Genomic DNA, 22,248 nt, shown 5'->3' on the forward strand with positions numbered 1-22,248 from the left:
AGGGGAAGGAAGGGAAGGGGAAGAGGAGAAGAGAGGAGGGTAGGGGACAGGGTAGGGGAGAGGAGAGGAGGGGAGAGGAGGGGAGAGGAAGATATCACTCTGGCACATGTGATGCTGGGAATCAGACTTGAAATCTTATGCTTTAGAGTCCAACATTCTAGTCACTGATTGCTACCAGATGATGACTGCTTCTTTTTAAAGATATTTATTTTGGGGAGGGTCGGGCTGTAGCACAGCGGGTTAAGCGCACGTGACACAAAGCACAAGGGCTGGCCTAAGGATCCCGGTTCAAGCCCCTGGTTCCTCACCTGCAGGGGTCTGTCTCCCTTTGCAAGCAGTGAAGCAAGTCAGCAGGTGTCTATCTTTCTCTCTCCCTCTCTGTCTTCCCCTCCTCTCTCCATTTCTCTCTGTCCTATCCAACAACGACAACATCAATAACTACAACAATAAAACAACAAGGGCAACAAAAGGGAATAAATAAATAAATATATTTTTAAAAATATTTATTTTGGGGGCAGGGATAATAGAATAATTGTTATGCAAAGAGACTCTCATGCCTGAGGCTTCTAAGTCTCAGGTTCAATCCACAGTACCACCTGAGCAGTGCTCTGGTAAAAAAAAAAAAAAAGAATGTTGATTAAAACATTTATTTATTTAAATTAATGGCAACTCAAATTTGAGTCCAGCAATCACTTCATTGGAGAAAGCTTTAGTGCTATGGCCTCTCTCTCTGTCTCTCTCTCTCTTTCTCTCTCCCTCTCTCCCTCTCTCTCTCGCTCTCTCTCTCTCTCCCCCTCCCTCCCTCCTTCCCTCCCCATCTCTGTCTCTGCTTTACAAAATAAGTCAGCCTGGAGGACTGGGCGGTAGTGCAGTGGGTTAGCATATGGTGCGAAGTGCATGGACTCATAGGGATCCCGGTTCAAGCCCCTGGGTCCCCACCTGCAGGTGGGGTTGCCTCACAAGCAGTGAAGCAGGTCTGTAGGTGTCCATCTTTCTTTCCCCCTCTCTGTCTTCTCCTCCTCAAAAAAGAAAGGAAGAAAAAAAGAAAGAGAAAGAGAAAGAAAATGAAGACAGAGTTTTCATATGAGAGAGCCAGAGGCCACAGCACTCTGGCATAAGTGGCACCAGGTTAAAACTGGAAGTTTCAGGTATACATGTCTTGTGCTGTGCCAGCTGAGCTATTTCCCTAGGTGTAATCTACTGTTTTGCCAATAGAAATAGCTGGGGCTGGAGAGATAGCTCACAGGGTAGGGTTTGAATACTGGCACCACTTGGAAATGCCGCGGCAGTATTGTGCAAGGTCCTGCCTCCTACCTCAGAAATAATATGTAAACTTGTCTGATTTAAATGGTACGTTAAGGATTCTAATAATGTTTTTTTAAAAATATTTATTTATTCCCTTTTGTTGCCCTTGTTGTTTTATTGGTGTAATTACTCTTGTTGTCATCGTTGTTGGATAGGACAGAGAGAAATGGAGGTGGGGAAGACAGAGAGGGGGAGAGAAAGATAGACACCTGCAGAGCTGGGGGCTGGATCCGGGATCCTTACACCGGCCCTTGGGCTTTGCGCTGCGCTACCGCCCAACTCCCTAATAATGTTTTTTTTTTTTTTAAAGATTATTTATTTTGAAGAGAAAAGACACCAGAGTACTGCTCAGCTCTGGCTTATGGTGATGCTGGGGATTAAATTTGGGACTTTGGAGCTTCAGGCATGAGAGACTCTCTGCATAACCATTATGCTATTTTCCCTGCCCTAGCAACATTTAAAAAATGATTTATATATTTCATATGGTATATATATTATAATTTCATGAGAGAAAAGTCAAAGCTCTGTTTAAGTGCATAAGGCGCCATCCATTAAACAAAGAACCTCAGGCATGTGAGTCCTACATTCCTCCAGCTGAGCTGTTTCCCTGATAACCTGGCCTGACCTGTGACCTGACTTTTCACCTCTCCGCTGACTTTTGTTTTTCTCCAGATAGAAAAATTATCAGGGGCTGGGTGGTGGCACATCCAGTAGAGCATACAAGCATTAACATGTACAAGGATCCAGGTTGAAACTTTTAGTCTCCACAAGCAGTTCTGCAGGTGTCTCTTTTTCGCTACTCTCTCCCCCTCTTTGTCTCTATCAGCATAAAGGCAAGAAAAAGGTGGGGTGGAGGGGTGACAACAAAAATGATTGCTGGGTGTTGTGTATTCACCATATAGGCATCAGGCCCCAGAGATAATCCTGGTGGCAATAAATAAATAAATAAATAAATAAATAAATAAGAGAGCCTGAGGTAGAGAGACAGAGAGAGTAACAGCAAAGCACTGACGCTTCCTTCAGTGCAGTGGGGACTAGGGTTGAACTGGAGTGGTGACCATGACAAAGCATGCCCACTTGTGTGGGTGGAGAGGGAAGCACACCAGGCAGGTAGTATGTGGGGCTCAGATTCAAATTCCCAGGCACCACAAGGGAATAGTATGGTGGGTACTGTGATGTCTTTGTGAATGAATAAATTCACCTAGAGTGGTGAAATTGCACATGTGCAAGGCCTTAACTCTGGGGATAAAAGTCAAAAGAACAAAGAAATGAAAACTAAAGACATAAGCTAAAGGAGGAATCAGGTTGTTGTTTGTTTGTTTGTTTTCCCCACCAGGACTATCACTGGGGTTCAGCACCTGCACAACTTCTCCACTTATAGTGACTTTTTTAAAAAAAAATTTTTTAGAGAGATACACAGTGAAACATGATAAATAGATAGTTATACATATCAGTACACTTCAGCTCTGGTTTATGGTGGTGCTGGGGGCTGAACTTGGGATCTAGGAGCCTCAAGCAGGAAAATCTTTTTGCATAACCACTATGCTATCTCTCCAACCCGTCAGTGACTTTTTTTTTCTTTTAGGGAGAACTAGACAGAGAGGGAGTGGAGAAAACCACACTACTGCTACATAGCAGGTGTTCCGGTGTGGTGGCTAGGGACTCAAACTGAGGTCCTCACACAGGGTAATGTGTGCACCTGCTCTGTGGGATGAGCCGCCGCCTGTTCTCTCGAACCAGTTCATTTTGCCAGCAATATTTGGAGTAAATCTGAAGGGAATAGAGTTTTCTTGGTTGGAAAACAAAACTGCTTCTCTTTCCCAGTCTTTTAGGTCAGCAAAAGATCTTTATCAGTAAGCACTGGCTTCTCGTTTATCAGATACACATACACAGTGAGAAAATGTCTTTCCGAAGTATAGCTATGTAGATCTACTGTGGGAAAGCCTGGAGCCAAGACTGTGGAAAAAGTTTCTATGACAAAGCAGAGATAGCTGGGAGGGCCCTAAGTAGAAGCCATGACTACAGTCTGTGGTGACTAAGTTAAAAATTAAAATGGAGTCTCTCCTGCTATTTCACACATCTAGCTGATAGGTATATTGATTTAATAATGAATCACACACACACACACACATACCCTTCACAGGCATCCACTGTCAAATATTATACACGAAGTGAAGGGGAATTCTATCCTATTAGTCACTTTAGTTACTGGGTAATGTTTCTCAGAAAACTCTTAGTTTCTACCTGTAAAGCCATCATCTAATCTTGTTCTTATAAAGCTTTCCCTGTGTCAGATCACTTATACAATTTTCCAGGGATTCAATTCTAATCATCAGCTCAATAGGCTGGACCACTGCTTTTTATTCCTTTATCATCTGGTATATTGAATCTCTTCTCATATTTTATGAAAGAGCAGCACTCAGCTCTGGCATATGGTAGTGCTGTGCTCTAACATTGACCTGTCTTTCCTGTCTTATATCTAGTAGTCTAGTATTCACCTTTCAAATTTGTCCAGTAATTGGTAAATATGCCCTGTGAAAACTAGGTCTTGCTAACTATCTGGCTTCAGAGCTCCCTACCTCCAGCAATTTTGGTAACTTCATTCTCATTTTCTCTCTCTCTCAGACACAGGATTCTGAACATCTGTTCTGATTAGATTAAATTTAATCATATCTATATACTTTACAAATGTCTCTGAACCAGGGGGTTTTACATCTGAGGTAGGTACAATTGGAACAGGATATGGTGGCTTCATTTATTTTAATGAACTAATGAATTAATTTTAATTTAACTTAATGCTATTCAGATGGTTAGGCTATAAAAACTTGTTCAAACTATTTACTGAATGGTGTGGGCAGGTGAAAAACTTTCTCAAATCAGTTTGGAGAGACAGAAGGACACAAAAGATCCAACAGATGAAGGTGAACTGGAGGAGGTGCTGGGCGCATTACATTACTCAACTGAGTAGACTAACACCTGACTGAGGAATCTAGACTTTCGTGAAAACGATGCTGAGATTTCAGAAAAATCAGATTTTGAGAACTTAACTTCCTTAGTATCAGAATCCTACCCTGTCCTTACAGCCCGTCTCACATGCTGTCCCTCCTAACTTCTGCATTGCGTTTTTGGGTAACTTCGAGTGCATATTTCTGTTTTGGAAACTTCATCCTGGGGGCAAAACTGAAAGTGACGAAGCGGTCTAGCCCAAACCTGGGGCTCCTCGTGGCTTTCAGGAATGCATTCAAACCGTTTTATGTACACGAATAGAGAAAAGCACAACTTCCACATCGTCAGCCTCACCAGCAATCACAGCCCAGCTCTGCCAACCAGTGCTCCTGCAGTTCCTGGGAGCTGCTAGGGAGGGGCGGGGCGCCCAGAGGCCCCGCCCACGAGAGGGCACGCACTGGCGTGCTCGACGCGGCGGCCATCTTGGGTTCGGGCAGCCTGCACACTTCCTGTCATCTTCTGAGGGTCTGTGTGGTGAGACTGCGGTTGCGCTTGGGGCTAGAGGTCACCCTCCACCCCCAACCCCCAACCCCCAACCCCATAGTGGGCCAATGTCGCGAGACCAACGGACCCAGCTCCCACTTAAAACCTCAAGTCAGTTAACGTGGAGGCGAGTGCTTTTTTTTTTTTTTTTTTTTTTACCAGGTAATTCTGGGCAGGTATCTTAGTGTCTTTATTTGTAAAGTAAGAGTTTACCACCACCTCTGCCCCACGCCCATAGGATATAGGCAGATAAATTCTCAGCACGAAGTCAGGTACAATGTTCCATGACATGGCTGTGAGCCTTTCCTGCAGAAGATGCAAGTAGGTGTCTTGTAACCATCACCCTGCCAGCTGCAGCAGCTGTGAGGACCGCGCCCCTGCATAGGTGGACTCTTTGCAGACCAAGTCGCAAGGCTAAGGGGATTGAAGACAGGGAGTGAATGTGAGTTCTTTAGGAGGGGTGTCAGAAACAGACCAGGGTGCCCAGGACTGAAAAGACGAGATTTGGGAACATTTAAACGCCCCCATGCTTGTTATTTTTATCACCCCTGGCTGCATCCCCATAGGGACTCCCTGGCAGCACAAAACTCCTTGAATAAAAAAACCTTGTGTGTGTGTGCTAGATGTGGGGACATTGGGGAGAAAGGAGCTGGGACATTGTGTCCCAGGAAGAGCCAAGTGTTGGGGGAAGAAGAGCTTTTTGGGCTACCGTGGGTAGTGGCCCCAGGAAGGGGGAGGAATTCAGGCCAGGTCTGAGGGTTTTTTTGGGGGGTCCCTTAACAGATGCAGCTGCTCCATCAGCTCTGCAGTCAGAACCCAATAGTTTGAGGGCACCCAAGCTTCCTGAGGGGGCTGGACAACTTGCTTGGAGGAAGAGGCCAGAGAGGTGGAGATGGATCAAACCTTTTTTTAGGGGGCTGGAGGTCTCATTCCCTCCAGCCCTCTACAGGACTCTGTAGGCAAAATTGAGTCCATATTCAGTAACAAACCTGGTATAGTTCTATGGAGAGAGGGGTTGCAGAGGGTACACAAATTATCAGGAGGAAGTGGGGGGTTACAGTTTATTTTCAAACACACTCAGAGTGGGGGGGGGAGGGGTCAGTGGGTTTCATCTTCATCCTTCCCTGCACTTGGCTTAATCAGGAAGATCTCTCCTCTTACCTCCCAAGCTCCAAGACTGTGCAAGACAGACAAGGTATTCCCACCATATGCCCAAAAGGGGCTTAGGCAGGTGAGGAATGTGGAGGGGTTGGGGGTTGGGTTCAAGTATTCACAGTTCCCCCATCCACAGATTACACTGTGCCCAGGCCATGAGGGAGGATCCTAACCTTGGGGTTCCTAGTGGTACTAATAGCCCTTCTCTCACATGTTAACTTCAAGGTGTACTCCCTCCCATCTTCCCCTGACAATAACAAACCACAGCCCAAAGCCCTATTAGTTTGGTAAAGGTGGTGGTGCTGGTGGAGTAGGGGTAGGGGGCTCAGCACTCTTAGTCAGCCAAGGTCTTTGCCTTCCTGATCTGGAGTGATGCAGATGGAGTGGGCTTCACTTAGTGAATGGGTTGGAGCAAGTGACAAGGTGAGGGTAGGAAGAGAGCTGAGGTCCTCAGGTGGCAAACCTGGAGGGATTTGATGGATAATTCAGATAACTCTGGTCTCTACCCCTCACCCCCATACTTCAAGCCCAGGTTCCCTGAGAGTCCAACTGTCAAGGCAATATGGGGACAGGTGGTGGTGGTGGTGGGGAATGGGAGCAGGAAGATCGGAGCAGGCCTTTAGCTCCACACCCTGAGCCTGTCCTGTCCCTGGGAGACATAGCTTAGGAAGGTCCAGGCCTGGAACCCAGGCCCATCCTCAAAGACTCTCACCTTCCAGAACAGCTGTATGACCACCCCCCCAACCCCCCAGGGCTTAGGCAGGCCTACTAACCATGATGCCTCAGACATCCTGGCCTTGGGCAGAGTAGTAGATCCACCCAAGCAGATTATAAAAAGCTTAAACCATTAAAAGTTTCTTAGGGAGAAGTAGTTCCCAGCTACTTGCTTCCCTAAGTTATCATCCTCCCCAAAGTCCTGAAGATGGAACTGAGGGGATCCCAGAAAACTAAGGGAGGAAGCTACAGCCCCTGATAGGATGGGGGTTCAGGAGGCCTGATAGCACCAAGTAATGCTGGGGTACTCCTGCAGCCTGGGCAGGGATCCTCAAGAGTTGGAGTGCCCACTTGCTAAAGCTTCTTTACTCTTGAAGGGGTACCCCTCCAGGGGAGGAGGTGAGGGTGAAAACTTGACTGAAGTCCAAGTTGGGGGGTGGTCTCCGCTGGATCCCCCAAAGCCCCTTCTGGGGATCAGGACTTGAAGAATCTTCGTACCACAAACTGGCCCAGTAGAACCACAGCTAGAACAATTAACACATTCCGGATGGGGCCGTTGCCCAAGTCGAGAGCTGCCACCTGCCAGGAGAAACAGTGCTCATAGGCAGGCAGCTTGGATTTGGGAAAACTCAGGACTAGGAGGGGATGGTAGAGGGGTAGAGGGGATGGGGGGCACTCACCCAACCACCCCTCTGTGCAATCCACCGGGCAATGCAGTTCTGCAGCATAAAGTCGACTATGAAGCGGGTCACCTGGCCCAGGAAGCCGGTCAGGCCTCGGTGGTAGACGTGAAGGGCCAAGCGATAGCCGAAGCCTAGAAGAGCCACCACTCGTCCCCAGTTGATGCCACTCTCAAACAGGCTGCGGGCAGGATGTTCCAGACAGTCAGTGCCCAGGCTCCAGGAGGCCTGTCTTCTTCTTTCCATCTGCTGCCCCTGTGTCCCCACCCCATTCCCTTCAGCTCAAAAGCGGAATGGCTTAGCTGTAGATCAAGGCAATAGAGGCTGGCCCAGATATGAGGAGAGTCTGTCTCTGTGAGAGGAGAAAGCTCAGAGGGCATGTGAGAGGGCTACTTCTAGGGCACAGCCCCAGAGCTGCAGGCACGACACAGCACAGAGAGAGGGGCTGGAGGGCAGAGTGAGATTACCTGTGGGTGTTGCTGCTGGCCTGGCAGCCCGAGGGACAGCAGGGAGAAAAGGATAGAAAAGATTAGGACAGGCTCTAGAACCACAGGGGTTGGGGGTCTGACCTCTAAGGTTACAGGCAGGACATTTCAGCTCTGAGACTAATTCTCAGTCACTCCCTGCTCCTCCCTTCACCCCTAGCTTGAGCTCTCCTGAGACTCACCTCCCTAATCCTGATGGTAACAGTGGCTGCCATCTTATTCCTGTGGACACCATTCTAAGCATATCTCCCCACTTTACAGCCAAGGAGGTGGAAGGCTAGAGAGTTTCACAAAGCCAGCAAGTGCGAAGCTGAGAGTTGAGCCAGGCTTTGTTCTCTTTAACTGCCTTACCAGACTGCCTCTGGGAGGCCCGGTTATAGCACCAGAGACCATTTCCAGGACCTGGTAGAGGTTAGCAACTTTTAACATTTTTGGTGTGAAACATGGTTCCACATCAGTGGAGACCTGTGCCCCAGCCAGGCAGCCAGGTCTGCGGACATCGCCACCCCTCCCTCTACTCTCCTGATTGAAAGAGTCAGGTCAGCCATGCCAGAGCTTATGTGAGCTGTGAGCTTATGCACACAAGAGGACTAGAGAAAGACAGCCCCAAGGCCACACATGTGTTGGCAGCAGACACGAAGCCAGCACACACATCTCCTGACACTGACAAAGAAGTATTTGTGTGTACCTCCGCCCACCCCACCCCCATCCCACAGGCAGGGCATAAGCATAGTGGGGGCAGCACAGCAGCGAGGCAATGGCCAGGGATACCTCTTAGCAATCTTGACAAAGTACTCATAGGCGTTCTCTGCTGTAGGCTGCAGCTGCTCCAGCATGGCCTGAAATTCTGAGTCGTAGCGCCGGTTGATGTCATCCCCAATAATGGCGAGCTGCCGACCCACCTGCCCCATGGTGCTGGAGGAACAGGAGACAGGTGGGTGAGCCGCAGGCAAGGCTCAGGACTGGGACTTGGGGCTGGCCTCATGGCCAAGGGGCTCTGCTTTAGATGCCCCAGGCCTTTGTGCCCCTCCTGGGAGATCCTGGCAGTACTCTCAGATTAAAGGACTGGGTCCAAGGACGAGAGACACAAGGTCTGGTCTGGGAGTGGGAGCTCAGGATGAAAAAGGAGCAACAGTAGCAAAGAGGCAGAACCGCTCTCCTCTTGCCTCTGTTGCAGGCATCCCCAGCTCCCAGAACCAGGACAGTACCATGGGAGTGAGCCTCTGTTTCCCTGAAGAAGTCCTCATGGGTCAGGGGCTGCTACTCACCTGCTAGGTTCCAGGGCCAAGGTGACCATCTCTGGGTCAACAGGCGCTGCTCCCCCCTCGGCCTGTTCCTGCTGGTGGCGGTAATAAACATAGCTGCGGAAAACCTCCTCTGCATCCAGGGCTACCTGCTCCTCTGAGGATCAAAGTTGGGAGTCAGACAGGAAGGGCTGGGCCCGGCAGCTCTGTGGAGGATTCACTCTTCTTCAAGGCCACAACCTTCTTCTCTTGATACTTCTGTTTCTGGACAGAAGTCTCCTTTCTTGCTTAGCCTTCAGTTAATGAGCTCTAAGGGCTCACTCAGTGCAAGAGAATCTTCTGCTCCCTTTCCTTTAATCCTTACACCAGCCTTTTGTTTATTTTTGCCAGAGCACTGCTTAGTTATGGTGGTGCTGGGGATTGAACCTGGGACTTTTGGTGACTCAGGCACAAAAGGCTGTTTGCATGACCATTATGCTATCTCCCCAGCCCACAACAACCTCTGGAAGACAAAGATCCCAGTTTACAGAAGGGGAAGTAGTAATCTGCATAAGACCATACTGCTGTTGTGAGCAGTGGAGCCAGGAGATAGTCTCAGACATTCAGTGTGTGATGTGGATCCAGACCTAATGTCTTAGAAGATATAGGTCCAGGCAAGTCACATAGGGAAGTAGTGACAGACCTGGGACCTGAACCGAGTCCATCCGGTAATGGGTAGTGAGCTTCCCTCGTAGTCCCCTTGGGAGAGGGAAGAATGAACGGCAGCCATCTTACTTCCTCTTCATAGCCCTAACAACTGTTTTCCCTGTTAGGAGACCTGACTGGGGATAAGGCAATTTACATCCTTATTTCTCTTATGGAGAGAGAACTGCCATTATCTACAATTCTTTCCTCCTCCTCTCTGCACCACCTCTCTGGTCTAGAATGGCACTATGCCTGCCTCAGGCTCCCTTCTCAGTTTCTCCTAAGTCAGACTCCCCCTACTCCCAGGGCTTCACCATAACTGTGCTCTGGCTTTTGAGCTCAATGGGCCACCTACATGGGCTGGGGAGATGCTATTTGGCACTATCCAAAGTAGTATACGGAAGAAGGAAAGCCTGTCCCGAAGTCCTGCCTGGCCTTTTTCATCCTCACAGATGGTTATGGGATGGGTCAGAGTATAGAAAGGCCCTCACTGAGCAAGTGGGAGAGACAGCATAATGGTTATGCAAAAAAAAAAAAAAAAAACACCAAAAAACCAAAAACTAACACTTGGGTTAACACTGGTTAACTAACACTGGTTAAACGCACATATTACCATGTGCAAGGACCCAGGTTTGAGCCCACACTCCCCACCTGCCGGGAGGATGTTTCATGAGCTCTTTCCCTCTGTTTCCCCTTCCCTCTCAGTTTCTTTCTGTCCTGTCAAATAAAAATAAAAGTAGAAAGAAAAAAATGGACACCAGGAGCTGTGGATTTGTAATGTTTTCACCAAGCGCCAGCAATAACCCTAGTGGCAAATAAATAAATAAATAAATAAACTAATGCTTGGGGCTTCAAGGTCCCAGGTTCAGTCCCTTGAACTATCTTAAGCCAGAGCTGAGCAATGCTCTGATTTAGAAAGAAAGGAAGGAAGAAATAAAGGAAGGCAGGAAGGAAGGAAGGAAGAAACCCTTACCTGAAGAAGAAGATGAGGTAGGCTCTCCACAGTCCTGCCCAGGAGGACCTGGGCCTTGCCCGGATTCCATTTTTCAGGCTCCAGCAGAGGACAGTGTGGGCCTGTGGGGATGGGTGAGGAAGAGCAGAGACTGGGATGAGCAAGGACCACTGAGGGTCCCCACAGTGACACAGGTGGGAGGGACCTCCACGGTCCTAGCTCTGGCCACTGATCTCCTTGGTGGAATGGGAGCTTCCCAAGCATCTCACTGGTGACCTTCAAGGCAGACAGGATCTACAACCAGGTCCTCAGGGAGGGCGGCCTCAGCAGTGGTGGTTCATCCACCTCGGCTAGGTTCAGAGCCGGGCATGCTTTCTGCTGCTCCTAAGGCCTCCTGCATCCTGCCTAGAATGTGCTTACCACAGACTTGCCCCCTTCCAGCCAGTTGACCCATGAAGGCCACCCTCAAAGGCCCACTCCCTCTTGCTTGGTCAGAACACACCAAGCTCAGGCTCATTAGCTGCCAGCATCTCCTGAATGCTTCTGGTGTGTGTGTACTGTGTGTGGGCCCCCCACCTCTCAGGAGGGGCCGGACACTGAAAACACCCACCAGTGCACCCAAGGAAGCCTCCTCCCCATTGTTTGGGTGGGAAAGTAAGGCAGGGAGAGGTGAGTGGGCATCACCAGGCAGTTAGTTGGGGGAATCAGATGCATTAGCTAAGTTTCCATGAGTTAACACACCCAGCACTTACGTCACATTGAGTTTCCAGTCCTTGGACCTCAGCAGGGGTCCTTTCTAGGAAACCTGCGTGTGTGTGTGTGTGTGTGTGTGTGTGTGTGTGTGTGTGTGTGTGTGTGTGTGTGTGCTTGCTCCTACACTCTCCCATGTCAGCCTGCCAGGGAGCTGGGGGAGCCTGAGCCACAGATCCCCAGCCTGCCTTCTGCAGGGACCCCTCTGCACGCCTCCTCCCTTCTGCCTCCAAACCTAACTTTTCTCTTCACCCAGTCCTGGCCACTGCGCTGGTCCGCTTGGTGAACCCTCAGCAGAGGGAGTGTTTCCTGGACTTAAAACTGTTTCACTTTCAGTTTGCACCCCCTTCATTTCCCTTCCAGCCTGAGGCTGACTCCATCACCCAGGCAGGAACTTCTGCCTTCAGTCCCCGGGGAGGGCACACCCCACCCTGGGCCAATCCAGGAGCCCCCTTCCTCCACAGGAGGTCTGTGCATGGCCTGGAGGCCATTTCTGAATAAGCCCCAAGAGTTATGGGAAAAGAATGGGAGGGATGGACAGATCATCTGTGCACCTAACTCCTGGTCTCTGGGCTGGGACAGGGGACAAGTCTTCCTCCCCTCCCCCATGCCCACCCTAATCCCTGGGCTCCCCTGGTACACATCCGGATTGGTCCTTCCAGGACAAGATGCCCTTCCTTCTTCCTGGAAACCTGGCACTCCAAGACAGGAGGGTGGGAAAATGCAGACTCCATCTCCACCTCCGGCTTCTGCTACCCCAAGGGCTCACTGCTACTGTTGGGGCCTCAGAGAGGCCCTCAGGGCCCCAGGCCTGTGCTAACTGGGGCCTATCACTGTACCCATCCTAGTGGGTCTGACTTCCTGATAAGGGGAGCCCATCTCAAGGGCTAGCTGGGCCCAAGATGCCACCCAATGGGATGCCAAGCTGGGCTGAAGATTCAAGTCTAGCGCTCCTGGAACAGCAGGAAGCCTGGTGAAAGTTTTACCCCTGGTCCTTGACCTTGGCTCTGACCTCTAATCACTGCCCCCCAACACACACACACACCCAGCTGAAATACCTGGTTCTTTGGCATCACTTCTTTTGGACCCAGGGCCAGGGTGAGAGGGGGAACTATTTGAGGAGCAGTCCAGGGAGTTCAGGCTAGAGCAAGCCTCTACTAAGGGATGGAGGGCTATCAGGGTCAGCCTGGAGGCCCCCCTCCCCACCCCACCTGGCTCCCTGCACCATCCGGGGCCTGGGATGGCAGAGAACAGGGTTGATCAGCAGGACCCCCTCCCCTTGGACTTACCCGCCGGGACCTGGGCCCAGACCTAGGGTGGCTCAGCAGGACAGAAGCCAGAGGGTCTGAGGGGTCAGCAGCTGCTCCGGGGAGGCTGGCTCCCAACAACAGGCAGCAGTATCTGTGTGCAGCCTATGCCGGCCCAGGTCCAGCACTCTGGACCCGGCTCGGCCCTCAAGGAGCCGTGAGGCTACAGTTCCTAGAGCTGCCAGTTCCTCCTGACTCCAATCAGCTCCCTCTAGAGGAAGTTCCCTCTCTGGCCGCCGGATGCGGATGCACCGGCCTGCAGCCCGGGGGTGGGGTGGAGGGCTGGCCTGGGCTTGCCCACTCCTCAGAGCTGCTCCCACCCCTGACTTAGGCCCCAGCCTGCCTCACCAGGCCAGGGCTCCCACCTGCCCTTCTCAGTCCTTGTCTCAGATCTTCTCCCTCTCCTTTCATCAGCTGATACCAGAGGGAAAGTCTGTTTCTTAAGCATCACTGTGTGTCTCACTCAATCTTGTCAACAACCCAGAAGTTGGTGCTGCCAGCTGCACCCATTTTTCAGATGAATACACTGTAGACTCTGCTGTTTGGAAGAACTCTTCCAAGGTCACCCAACTAGGTTTGTAGTCAAGCCTGTAAGTTGCATGGGGAATAATAGTATTAAATTAAGATCCAGCATGCAGTTAAGAAGTGTTTACTAGGTCTTGAGAGATAACCCTGGAAGTGATAGACAGGTAAACAGATGAAAACACAGTGTGTGTGTGTGTGGGGGGGGTCATGGTGCACTTGGTTGTGTACATACATACATTATAGTGTGCAAGAATCCAAGTTCAAGCCCTTAGCCCCCATCTTCAGAGGGGAAACTTCATGAGTGATGAAACAGTGTCTCCTTCTCTTTCCTTTTATCTACCCTTCCCCCTCTCTCTTAATTTTTAAATTATATTTACTTATTTATTGTATAGAGATAGCCAGAAATTGAGAGGAAGAGGGAGATAGAGAATGAGAGAGACAGAGAGACACCTGCAGCCCTGCTTCACCACTTGTGAAACTTTCCCTCTGCAGGTGGGGACCAGGAGCTTCAATCTGGGTCCTTGACAATTGTAACATGTGCATTCAACCAGGTGTGCCACCCTCTCACTTCAAAATAAAAATAAAATATTAATTACAAAAATAAAACGGTGGAGGGGGTTGAGCAGTAATACAAAGGGTTAAGTGCACATGGGGCAAAGCACAAGGACTGGCTTAAGGATCCTGGTTCGAGCCCCCGGCTCCCCATCTGCAGGGGAGTTGCTTCACAGGCGGTGAATCGGTCTGCAGGTATCTAGCTTTCTCTCCTCCTCTTTGTCTTCCCCTCCTCTCTCGATTTCTCTCTGTACTATCCAACAACAACATCAACGGCAATAATAACAATAACGACAACAACAAGCACAACAAAATGGGAAAAATGGCCTCCAGGAGCAGTGGATTCATGGTGCAGGCACCAAGCCCCAGCGATAACCCTGGAGGCAAAGAGAAAAAAAAAAGTTGAGTTAGACCAGTGTGTCTGTGTGTGTGTGTGTGTGTGTATGTTTGTGTGTGTGTGACACATAGCATAGCCAGTAGTGCACCAGACTTGCATACCTGAAGCTGAAGCCCTAGAAGTCCCAGGTTCAATTCCTACACACCATATATCACAGCTGAGCAGTGCTTTGGTCTTTCCGCCTCTCTCCCCATCTCCTGAAAATAAATAAATAAATAAATAAATCTTAAAAAAAGAAACTACAGGGAGTCGGGCTGTAGCGCAGTGGGTTAAGCGCAGGTGGCGCAAAGCACAAGGACCGGCATAAGGATCCCGGTTCGAACCCGGCTCCCCACCTGCAGGGGAGTCGCTTCACAGGCGGTGAAGCAGGTCTGCAGGTGTCTATCTTTCTCTCCCCCTCTCTGTCTTCCCCTCCTCTCTCCATTTCTCTCTGTCCTATCCAACAACAACAACAACAATATCTACAACAATAAAACAACAAGGGCAACAAAAGGGAATAAAAAAATAAATATTAAAAAAAAAAGAAAGAAACTACATTGGGGTCAATGCTACTTGCAGGGGACTTGCAAGCTGGATGCTGAGAGGAGAGGGAGAGATATAGCTGGCTGTGGGGTGTGGCTAGAAAAGGACAGGCCATGGAGAGAAGTGTGTAAGTCCTCTGCAACCCTACTCCTATCTCAGGGCCCTCATCCTCCTCTATCTGCTCTCCCTGCCTTCTGGAGCCTCAGCAACTGCCCGCATACCTCCTTCTCCTGCCTCACTGGCCCCCTGCCCCCCCCTTTAAAATTTGTTTTATATTTATTTATTTCCCCTTTTTGTTTCCCTTATTGTTTTATTGTTGTTGTTATTGATGTCATCATTGTTAGCTAGGACAGAGAGAAATGGAGAGAAGAGGAGAAGACAGAGAGGGGGAGAGAAAAATAGACACCTGCAGACCTGCTTCACCGCCTGTGAAGTGACCCCCCCCGCCCTCCGCAGGTGGGGAGCTGGGGTCTGGAACTGGGATCCTTACACCAGTCCTTGTCCTTGCACTTCGCCACATGCACTTAATCCCTGTCCCCTCTTTTCTCAACTAATTCCCATTCGCTTTCTCTCCTCCCTCCACTCCTGCCTTCTAGAACTCCTTGGGAATTTCCACCTGTAGGTCTTACTTTGAAAACACCTATTTCTTTCTTCATTGTGCCAGGATCTTGTTGAGGGCTTTGCAACCACTCCCAGTGTCCTCAAACAGTCTTTTAAGCAGTTGGTTTTGGGGTGGCTCCTCTAACACCTCCATCTGAGTAAGAGCCCCTCTCAGAATGGAGGCCGCAGTCCCCACCTTTTGCTTTGGAATTTTGGGTCACTCACTTCTCCATGCTACCTGTCTCCATAGCCTGATGGCAAGCAAGGGCAGCCCAGTGCACTCTGGACAAGTCTTGCTGAGCGGTTGTGTGTGCTCTTCACAAGAGCCCTCATTGTCCAATGATGGGCTGAGGGGCTGTGGGTGGAGGTACCAGAATGAGAGGGGGACCGGCTGGGGATTGAGAAGGGACACCCCCATCATGGTGCATTGTGGCTACCATTCCTCCCAGCTCCTCCTTGTGCCCCACTCCTCCTTGCCTTCCCCTCCACTTTCTTCCTCTTGGTCCCCCACTCCTATTTGGACCTGCATGGAAAGAAAGATGCCCACCTCTCCCTCTGTCAACACCCCCTTCTCTGCCCACCCCCACTTCCCCTTCTATGATGACAGTGCAGAGCAGGGACCAGTTGGGAGCAGGAATGGAGAGGCTGAACAGGGTCTTCAGCAAAGCCTTGGAGAGTCTAGGGAGCCTCTACAAACCTCTGGGCCCCATCTGTTCCCTCACCTATGCTTTGGGGTCAGGGGGTCACTGTGCCTAGGCTCTGGAGGTTGAACAAGATATCTATCTGAAATTAGAAGAAATAGAAAAAATGTCTGCTGGGAGTAGTAGGATTGTGTGGATGTGATGGACTCATGACAGAAAGGAAGAAAGGAAGGGAGGGAGGGAGGGAGAGAGAGAGAGAGAGAGAGAGAGAGAGAGAGGGAGAGAGAGGAGAGAAAAGGAAAGAGAATATCCCAGGAGGTGGTGCAGTAAAAAGAATATTGATCTCTTGGGCATGAGATCCTGAATTCAGTCCTTGGCTCTGCAAAGGGCAGAGTGATCCTCTGGTTCTTTCTTTCTTTTTTCCCCCTCCTGCTCTATCACTTAAAATGAAAAAATGAATAAATCTTCAAAAAACTGAGCAAGCAAACTCCACCCTCAGTTCAGTTATCCCAGTGAACCCACTCTTCTGGGCCCAGGCCAAGGCTGTCCCCTATGGCTGCCAGCCTGCCTATGACTGCTGCCCACCCCTTCATAGGAGGCCTCAGGCTGTCTTCTTCCAAGGAAAATGAGCTGGAATCCATGGAAGCTCCCTGGAGCTGCCTCCTTACATTGTACAAGCAGCTTCAGAAATCAGCCCTGGCCAAGGTCTGTGGGGCCAGGCTTCAGGGTGAGAGTGAGGGTGGGGGTGTGGAGAGGTGGCCAGGCTTCTGTAGCATGGCTAAGGGCAAGGAGGCAGCCCCATTTCCCAGTTGGGGACTGTTTGGAAATTGTTTGAATGGGGGGAGTTTGGGCTGGGGACTCCCAGCCTTCACTGTTCAGTGACCTGGCACATCCTCAGTTTTTCCTTCAGGAATTCTCCTCCCAGGAAGAGGAAGAGGAAAAGGAGAAGGAACTCTTACTCAAACTCTGTGATCCAGGAACTGTTGATCTCCAGTCAACAGATGCAGTGGGTGAGTGGGGTACTTGCCTGCCTGCCCAACCTGCCTTCAGACCTAAGGAGCCCCATTTTGGCCGGCAGCTCATGGCTGTGATACCAGTTCTGACCACTTGGTGGTACCAGAGGACCTACCTGTGGGTCCTTGTGTGCTGGGCTGGAGGCGAGGCATGGCTCCGTGCTGCTGTGTTCTCACTCCTACTGTGGCCACCTTATCCCTGGTTTTCCTTCCATGCTTTGTGGAGACAGTGCCCTAAAGGCTTCCTCTTTTAGTGCAGCCCCAGTGCCCCCCACTTGTGACCACCTCCCAGGATGAAGTCATTGTTGGCATTTACACAGACATTGCTGTGGGCCAGATTCTCTTCTAAGCAGTTCTCACAAGATACCACATCACAACTTGGAAGCAGGTTCTGTTTTAATTTTTTACTTATTGTCATTGTGGAGGCTTTATGTCTCCAAGTCGACTTTTTTTTTTTTTCCAGATGGAAAACGACAGAGACACAGGGAGAGAGGGAAAGATACCACAGTGCCAAAGCTAGGATGACCAGTGTGGTGGGGGCTGGGCTGGAACCTGGGTCATGCTCAGAATGGAGCAGACCCTCTATCCAGGTGAGCTATCTTGCTGGCCCAGCAGGTCCTATAATCATCTCTACAGTGAGGAAACTGGGGAACAGAGAGGCTAAGTGGCTTGCCAAGGTCACACAGCTGGTAAGTGGCAGAGCAGGGACTTGAATCCAGGCAGGTTGGTGGCTCCAGATCAGAGCTCTTAGAGCTGGTAGCCGAGGGGTGATGTCTGCTCCCGCTACGCTTGGGCTGATGTCTGCTCCCGCTACGCTTCACCTAGGAGGTGAAGAGACTCATACCCCTGCTTGTAGAAAGGAACCCATGGAAAGTGAGTTTCAGGGGAAGGCAGGTCATTTGGAAGTGTCTGGTTGGCTGCAGATGGTGGATGGAGAGAGGGTTGAGGCTGGGTGGGGGCTGGAGGGTTTGGCTCTGCACAGTGCAGGGCTGCGGTTCCCAGGGAAGAGCTGGGAACCTTCTGCTTCTGCCTGTCCTATACTCATCTCTTTGGCTTTCAGGATTTGTGGAGTTGGAGTTAAAGAAGCTTCTAGCAGCACAGCAGGATTTCTGGAAGACAGGCAGGCAAGAGGGCCAGGAGCTGCTGACCCAGCCGGAAGTCAGCCTGGGAGAGGCAGGCATTGTGGATAGCCAGGTACAACTGACCAGTCAGGACCACCCTCTGTCTGAGGTTTCTGGGGAGGGTGGGCTGGGCCTCCTCCTCCTCCTCCTCCCCCATGCCTGGGGGAGGTGGGGAGAGGCATAGACTTTGGTGGTGGTGGTGTTATTGAATAAGACCCTAGCCTGTGTACACACATGTCTATACTAGTTGCTCTGTCTTTCATTGACTCAGTGTTCAAATATCCATTTAGAAATCTTCATGAATAAGTCACTTGCTCTGTGGCTTTGGGCAACTCCTTTTCCCTTTCTGTATCTCAGTTTTCTTTTCAGGGAAATGAGATTTGTCTAGGTGGCTGTAATGCTTTTTTTAATGTAATTTTCATTTTCTATTTATTTTTTAAAAGATTTATTTGTTGTGGTCCTAGAGGTGTTGCAGTGGGTAAAGTGTTGGACTCTGAAGCATGAGGTCCTGTGTTCGATCTCTGGCAGCACATGTATCAGAGTGATGTCTGGTTCTTTCTCTTTCTCCCCTCCTAGCCCTATCATTAATAAATAAATAAAATATTAAAAATATTTATTTATTTATTTATTTATTTATGAAAGTGGGATAATGAACCAGAGCATCATTCATATACATGTGACACCAGGGATCCAACTCAGGACCTCATGCTTGAGAATCCCATGCCTTTGCCTTATCTACTGGGCCACAGGGCCTTTTCTTTTGACATTTTACTTAAAGGGGTCAGTCCTCATCTCTTCTTCCTTCTCTTTTCTGTTCTCTTATCTTAGGGGTCATAGCTCTGTGGTCCTGAGCAGAATTAGGAGACTGTAGGGTATTTCTGAGTGGTAACAGCCAATGAATGCGGTGTCAGCTCAGATTTCACTTTTATTTATTTTGTAGAGCTGTGACCTTGCTGTGTGTGATTTCAATGTTTCTGGGCCAACTTTTTCACTCAGTAGTGCTTTTTTATTTTGTTCTGTTACCACTGCTAAGCTCTGGCTTATGATGATATGGGGGACTGAACCTGGGGACTTTGGAGCCTCAGGCATCAGAGTCTCTTTGCATAGCCATTATGCTGTCTACCCCCACCAAATTTTTCTTTCAGATAGATGTGTTTGGGAAAGTGGGGGTGGGGGCCACCACAGCACAGAGCCCCCATGGGGTCAAGCTGGGGCTTGAATAGCATGTGCTCCACGTATATCTTATTCTGGGGACAGCTGCTCAGAACTGTCCTCCTCTGGCTGTTTCACGGCCCTGCTTCCATCACCACCTCACACCCTTGTGCTCCTCCTCCTCCCTCAGGGACACCATTCTGAGACTGAGAGAGAAGGAAACAGCTCCCCTGGCTTTGAGGAGTGCTGGGGGCCTGAGGGAGGAATACTGAAGCAGCAGAGGCACCATCCTAGGCTGGAGACAAAGGCCCAGAGCCACGTGGGTGTCATGTTGTCCAGAACAGAGGTGAGGGAGAAGAGGGTGGGCCAGGGCTCCCAACTCCTGCCTCCCTCCCCCCCCCCCCCCCCCCCGGCCCTGCATTTGATGGTGAGCCTGGGCCATGCATGCTGTGGGGACATGCAGGAGGTGGCCTCAGGATATTTGTCTGGAGGGGTGGGTGGGAAGGTTTTGGGGTGCAGAGCAGGGAAAGGGGAAAGCCTAGAGATGCTAAGGCATCTTCCTGCACCCACTTTTCTCCCTCAGCCCCTGCTTCTTGAGGAGATGGATGAGATGGGGAACTGACTTCCAGAAGAAGCAGCCGGTGATGCCCTGAGTTTGCTTGGTCACTGGGCCTCTGGAACTCACATAGGGCGGGGGGGTGTCTCCCTCTTTGGAGCTCCTGAGAGCTCAGCAGACTGTCCACACCTCTCACACTAAGGCTTGTGATGTTATTAATAAACCCTGTTTGACCTCAACAGCTTGGTTGGCAGGCTGTGGACCTTGCCACCATCCTTACCTCTAAAACAAATTCCACTTATTGGGGTCTCAGTCTGTTCCCCAGTCTGCCACGGGGAACCCAGCCCCAGGGCCATTGGCTTCAGTAGAGGGACCACAGTAAGTGTCTTAGCAGGAAGGACAGATGTTGGTGCTTGTGCCTGGTGCTGGAGCAGGACTGGGGCCCACAGTGTGGGGAAGGCCCTACACCAGTGTCCTGCCCAAGCTGTTGGAGAGGCTCCCTCCCTCCCAGATTCCCAGGCCAGGCCCAAGGCCTCACAGGGAGGATCCGGGAATTCTCCAGCAGGAAGTTCCTGCCTAGCCAGCACAGGGACAAAACCAGGAAAGTGGCCCCAGCACCTTAGGGAACAGCCAGGGGCACACGAGGGGTCCCCAGCAGTGCCAAGCTTAGTGTGGGTTCCTTCTGGGGCTCCTGACCAGAGGGAGGGGCCAGGCATCTAGAAGACCAAGTATGGGCTCTAGTTGGGGGCACGTCCTCCTCCAGGGCTTCCCGGCCCAGATGTGAATTGGGGCCAGACCTGATTTGGACACTAGGAGGTGCTGTTCTCCAGGAGGTCCTGCTGGCTCCTATGGGACTCATGGTGACTTCCCTTCCAGGAGCCCATCTGAGATGGGGTCTCGGTGACCAGTGTGCATGTGCATGTGCATGTGAGTGCGTGCGCATGCACGTGTGTGCGTGTGCTCACACTGCCCCTGTCTGTGCCCAGCACAGCTGCTATTTACAGAAGCTGGTCTCCTGTCTTCAGTTTGAGGCAGAGGCTCGTTAGCTATCACTGCTAGTCAGTTATCATTGCTATTGACGCAGCAGCTGTTTGCTAGGTGCACCGCCTGCCCTTGGGGTGGGGTGGGAAAGCTGCAGCCACCTGGTCCCAGTGGCCCTGGGAGCCCCTTCCTTCCATTTTCTGGCAGGGGGCTGGGATTGGGGGAGCTTGGAGAGAGCTGATGGTTCAATTTGGCTGGTGGCTCTCTCCCAGGTTTCCCAGTCAGGGCCCCTAAGATCCTGGGCTTTGGCTCTGGGCTGGGCGCTGATAAAGGGCCCATCTGGCCTGTCCCCCTGAGTCAGCCAGGAAGCTGCCTTGTGACCATATGACTCACCTGTGCCCTGATTATTTCCTCCCAGAGAGTTGGCTATTAAGAAGGAGGGGCCTTGCACGGTGGCCTATGGGCTCTGGTTGCTCCTGAACAGACACTGACTTCCCATAGAGAGACCTTTTTCCCCTGCTCTTCCTAATGGACCCAAAGCCTCATACTCACGCTTGAGAGGCAGGTCTCTGTGTGCAGAGCCTGGCCCTCCTTATTGCCCCAGGTGGGGCCAGCTAGTGACTCTCAGACCAGGTTGAGGTAGGCAGGGCCCCCGGAAGCTCAGGCTGGTTGGTCATCTTTGTGAGCCTAGTGGGCACTCATAGGCCCCCCAAGCTGTGGGGGTGGGGACAGGTGCATCTCACATTTAGAACAGACAAGGGCGGGGCTGCCAGGGACTCGAGATTCAGCACATGGACCTTGAAGCAGTCACTCCTCACTCTGCTCTTTCTTGTCTTTTGTCCAGTGGGGACCCTGGCAGCTCCGTGTCCAGGCCGCTGCTGAACCACAGAGAGGAAGGACCCTGGTCTGGGCAGTGTGGCTGGAGCTGGGAGGGGGGCTAGAGAGGGGAGGTCACAGCACTGGCACAAGCATGAAAGCCCTTTTCTACCTGCAGAGACCAAGTTTCTGTGGATGGGCCTGGCCTGACCCATATGAGTGAGGGGCCACAGGGTTCAGGACTCTGTGGTGGGAGAAAACTCCATGGGTCAGCCAGAGTTTTGGGGAAGGATTCTAGGAAGTACCATAGGTGCAGGCACTGTAGGTGCTGGTTTATGATTTTTTTTATTACTTATTAATGGGAGGAGGGGTGGTTAAAGAGAGAACCAGAGCAACACTCTGGCACATGTGATGCTGAGGATTGAACTTAGGAACTTATGCTTGACAGTCCAGTGCCTTTCCACCATACTTCCTGGGCCACTGGGGTGCTGCCTGAGATAGGGACTTGGGATGGTGAAGGCATCCTAGAAGAGGTCACACATAAGTGAGAATCACCAGGACAAGAGGGAGGGAGCCATGGGAGTGGGAGGAGAGGGCATGAGAGCAG

General features: G+C 50.8%; 2 protein-coding genes across 5 annotated transcripts; one reads left to right on the top strand and one right to left on the bottom strand.

The window, feature by feature from the left end:
• Window positions 1-5,841: 5,841 nt before the first annotated feature.
• Window positions 5,842-12,982, bottom strand: BAK1 (BCL2 antagonist/killer 1). 2 transcript variants are annotated; one of them, XM_016190150.2, is made up of 6 exons: window positions 12,748-12,982; window positions 10,730-10,830; window positions 9,097-9,229; window positions 8,600-8,743; window positions 7,344-7,524; window positions 5,842-7,242 (listed from the first exon to the last, which is right to left on the bottom strand). In XM_016190150.2, exons 2-6 carry the CDS (start codon window positions 10,797-10,799, stop codon window positions 7,138-7,140), a joined length of 633 nt encoding a protein of 210 aa, XP_016045636.1. In that variant the 5' UTR covers window positions 10,800-10,830; window positions 12,748-12,982; the 3' UTR covers window positions 5,842-7,137. The 2 variants fall into 2 exon arrangements, with proteins under 2 accessions (XP_016045636.1, XP_060045605.1); XM_060189622.1 differs by lacking the exon at window positions 12,748-12,982 and having other exon boundaries at window positions 9,097-9,167.
• Window positions 8,680-20,083, top strand: LOC132538073 (gametogenetin-binding protein 1-like). 3 transcript variants are annotated; one of them, XM_060189623.1, is made up of 6 exons: window positions 8,680-8,762; window positions 16,598-16,707; window positions 16,901-17,012; window positions 18,076-18,209; window positions 19,479-19,634; window positions 19,872-20,083. In XM_060189623.1, exons 1-6 carry the CDS (start codon window positions 8,696-8,698, stop codon window positions 19,908-19,910), a joined length of 618 nt encoding a protein of 205 aa, XP_060045606.1. In that variant the 5' UTR covers window positions 8,680-8,695; the 3' UTR covers window positions 19,911-20,083. The 3 variants fall into 3 exon arrangements, with proteins under 3 accessions (XP_060045606.1, XP_060045608.1, XP_060045607.1); XM_060189625.1 differs by having other exon boundaries at window positions 19,479-19,607; XM_060189624.1 differs by having other exon boundaries at window positions 16,913-17,012.
• The last annotated feature ends 2,165 nt before the right edge of the window (window positions 20,084-22,248 follow it).

Source organism: Erinaceus europaeus, chromosome 4, assembly GCF_950295315.1.
Source record: "Erinaceus europaeus chromosome 4, mEriEur2.1, whole genome shotgun sequence".
NCBI classification, from domain to species: domain Eukaryota; kingdom Metazoa; phylum Chordata; class Mammalia; order Eulipotyphla; family Erinaceidae; genus Erinaceus; species Erinaceus europaeus.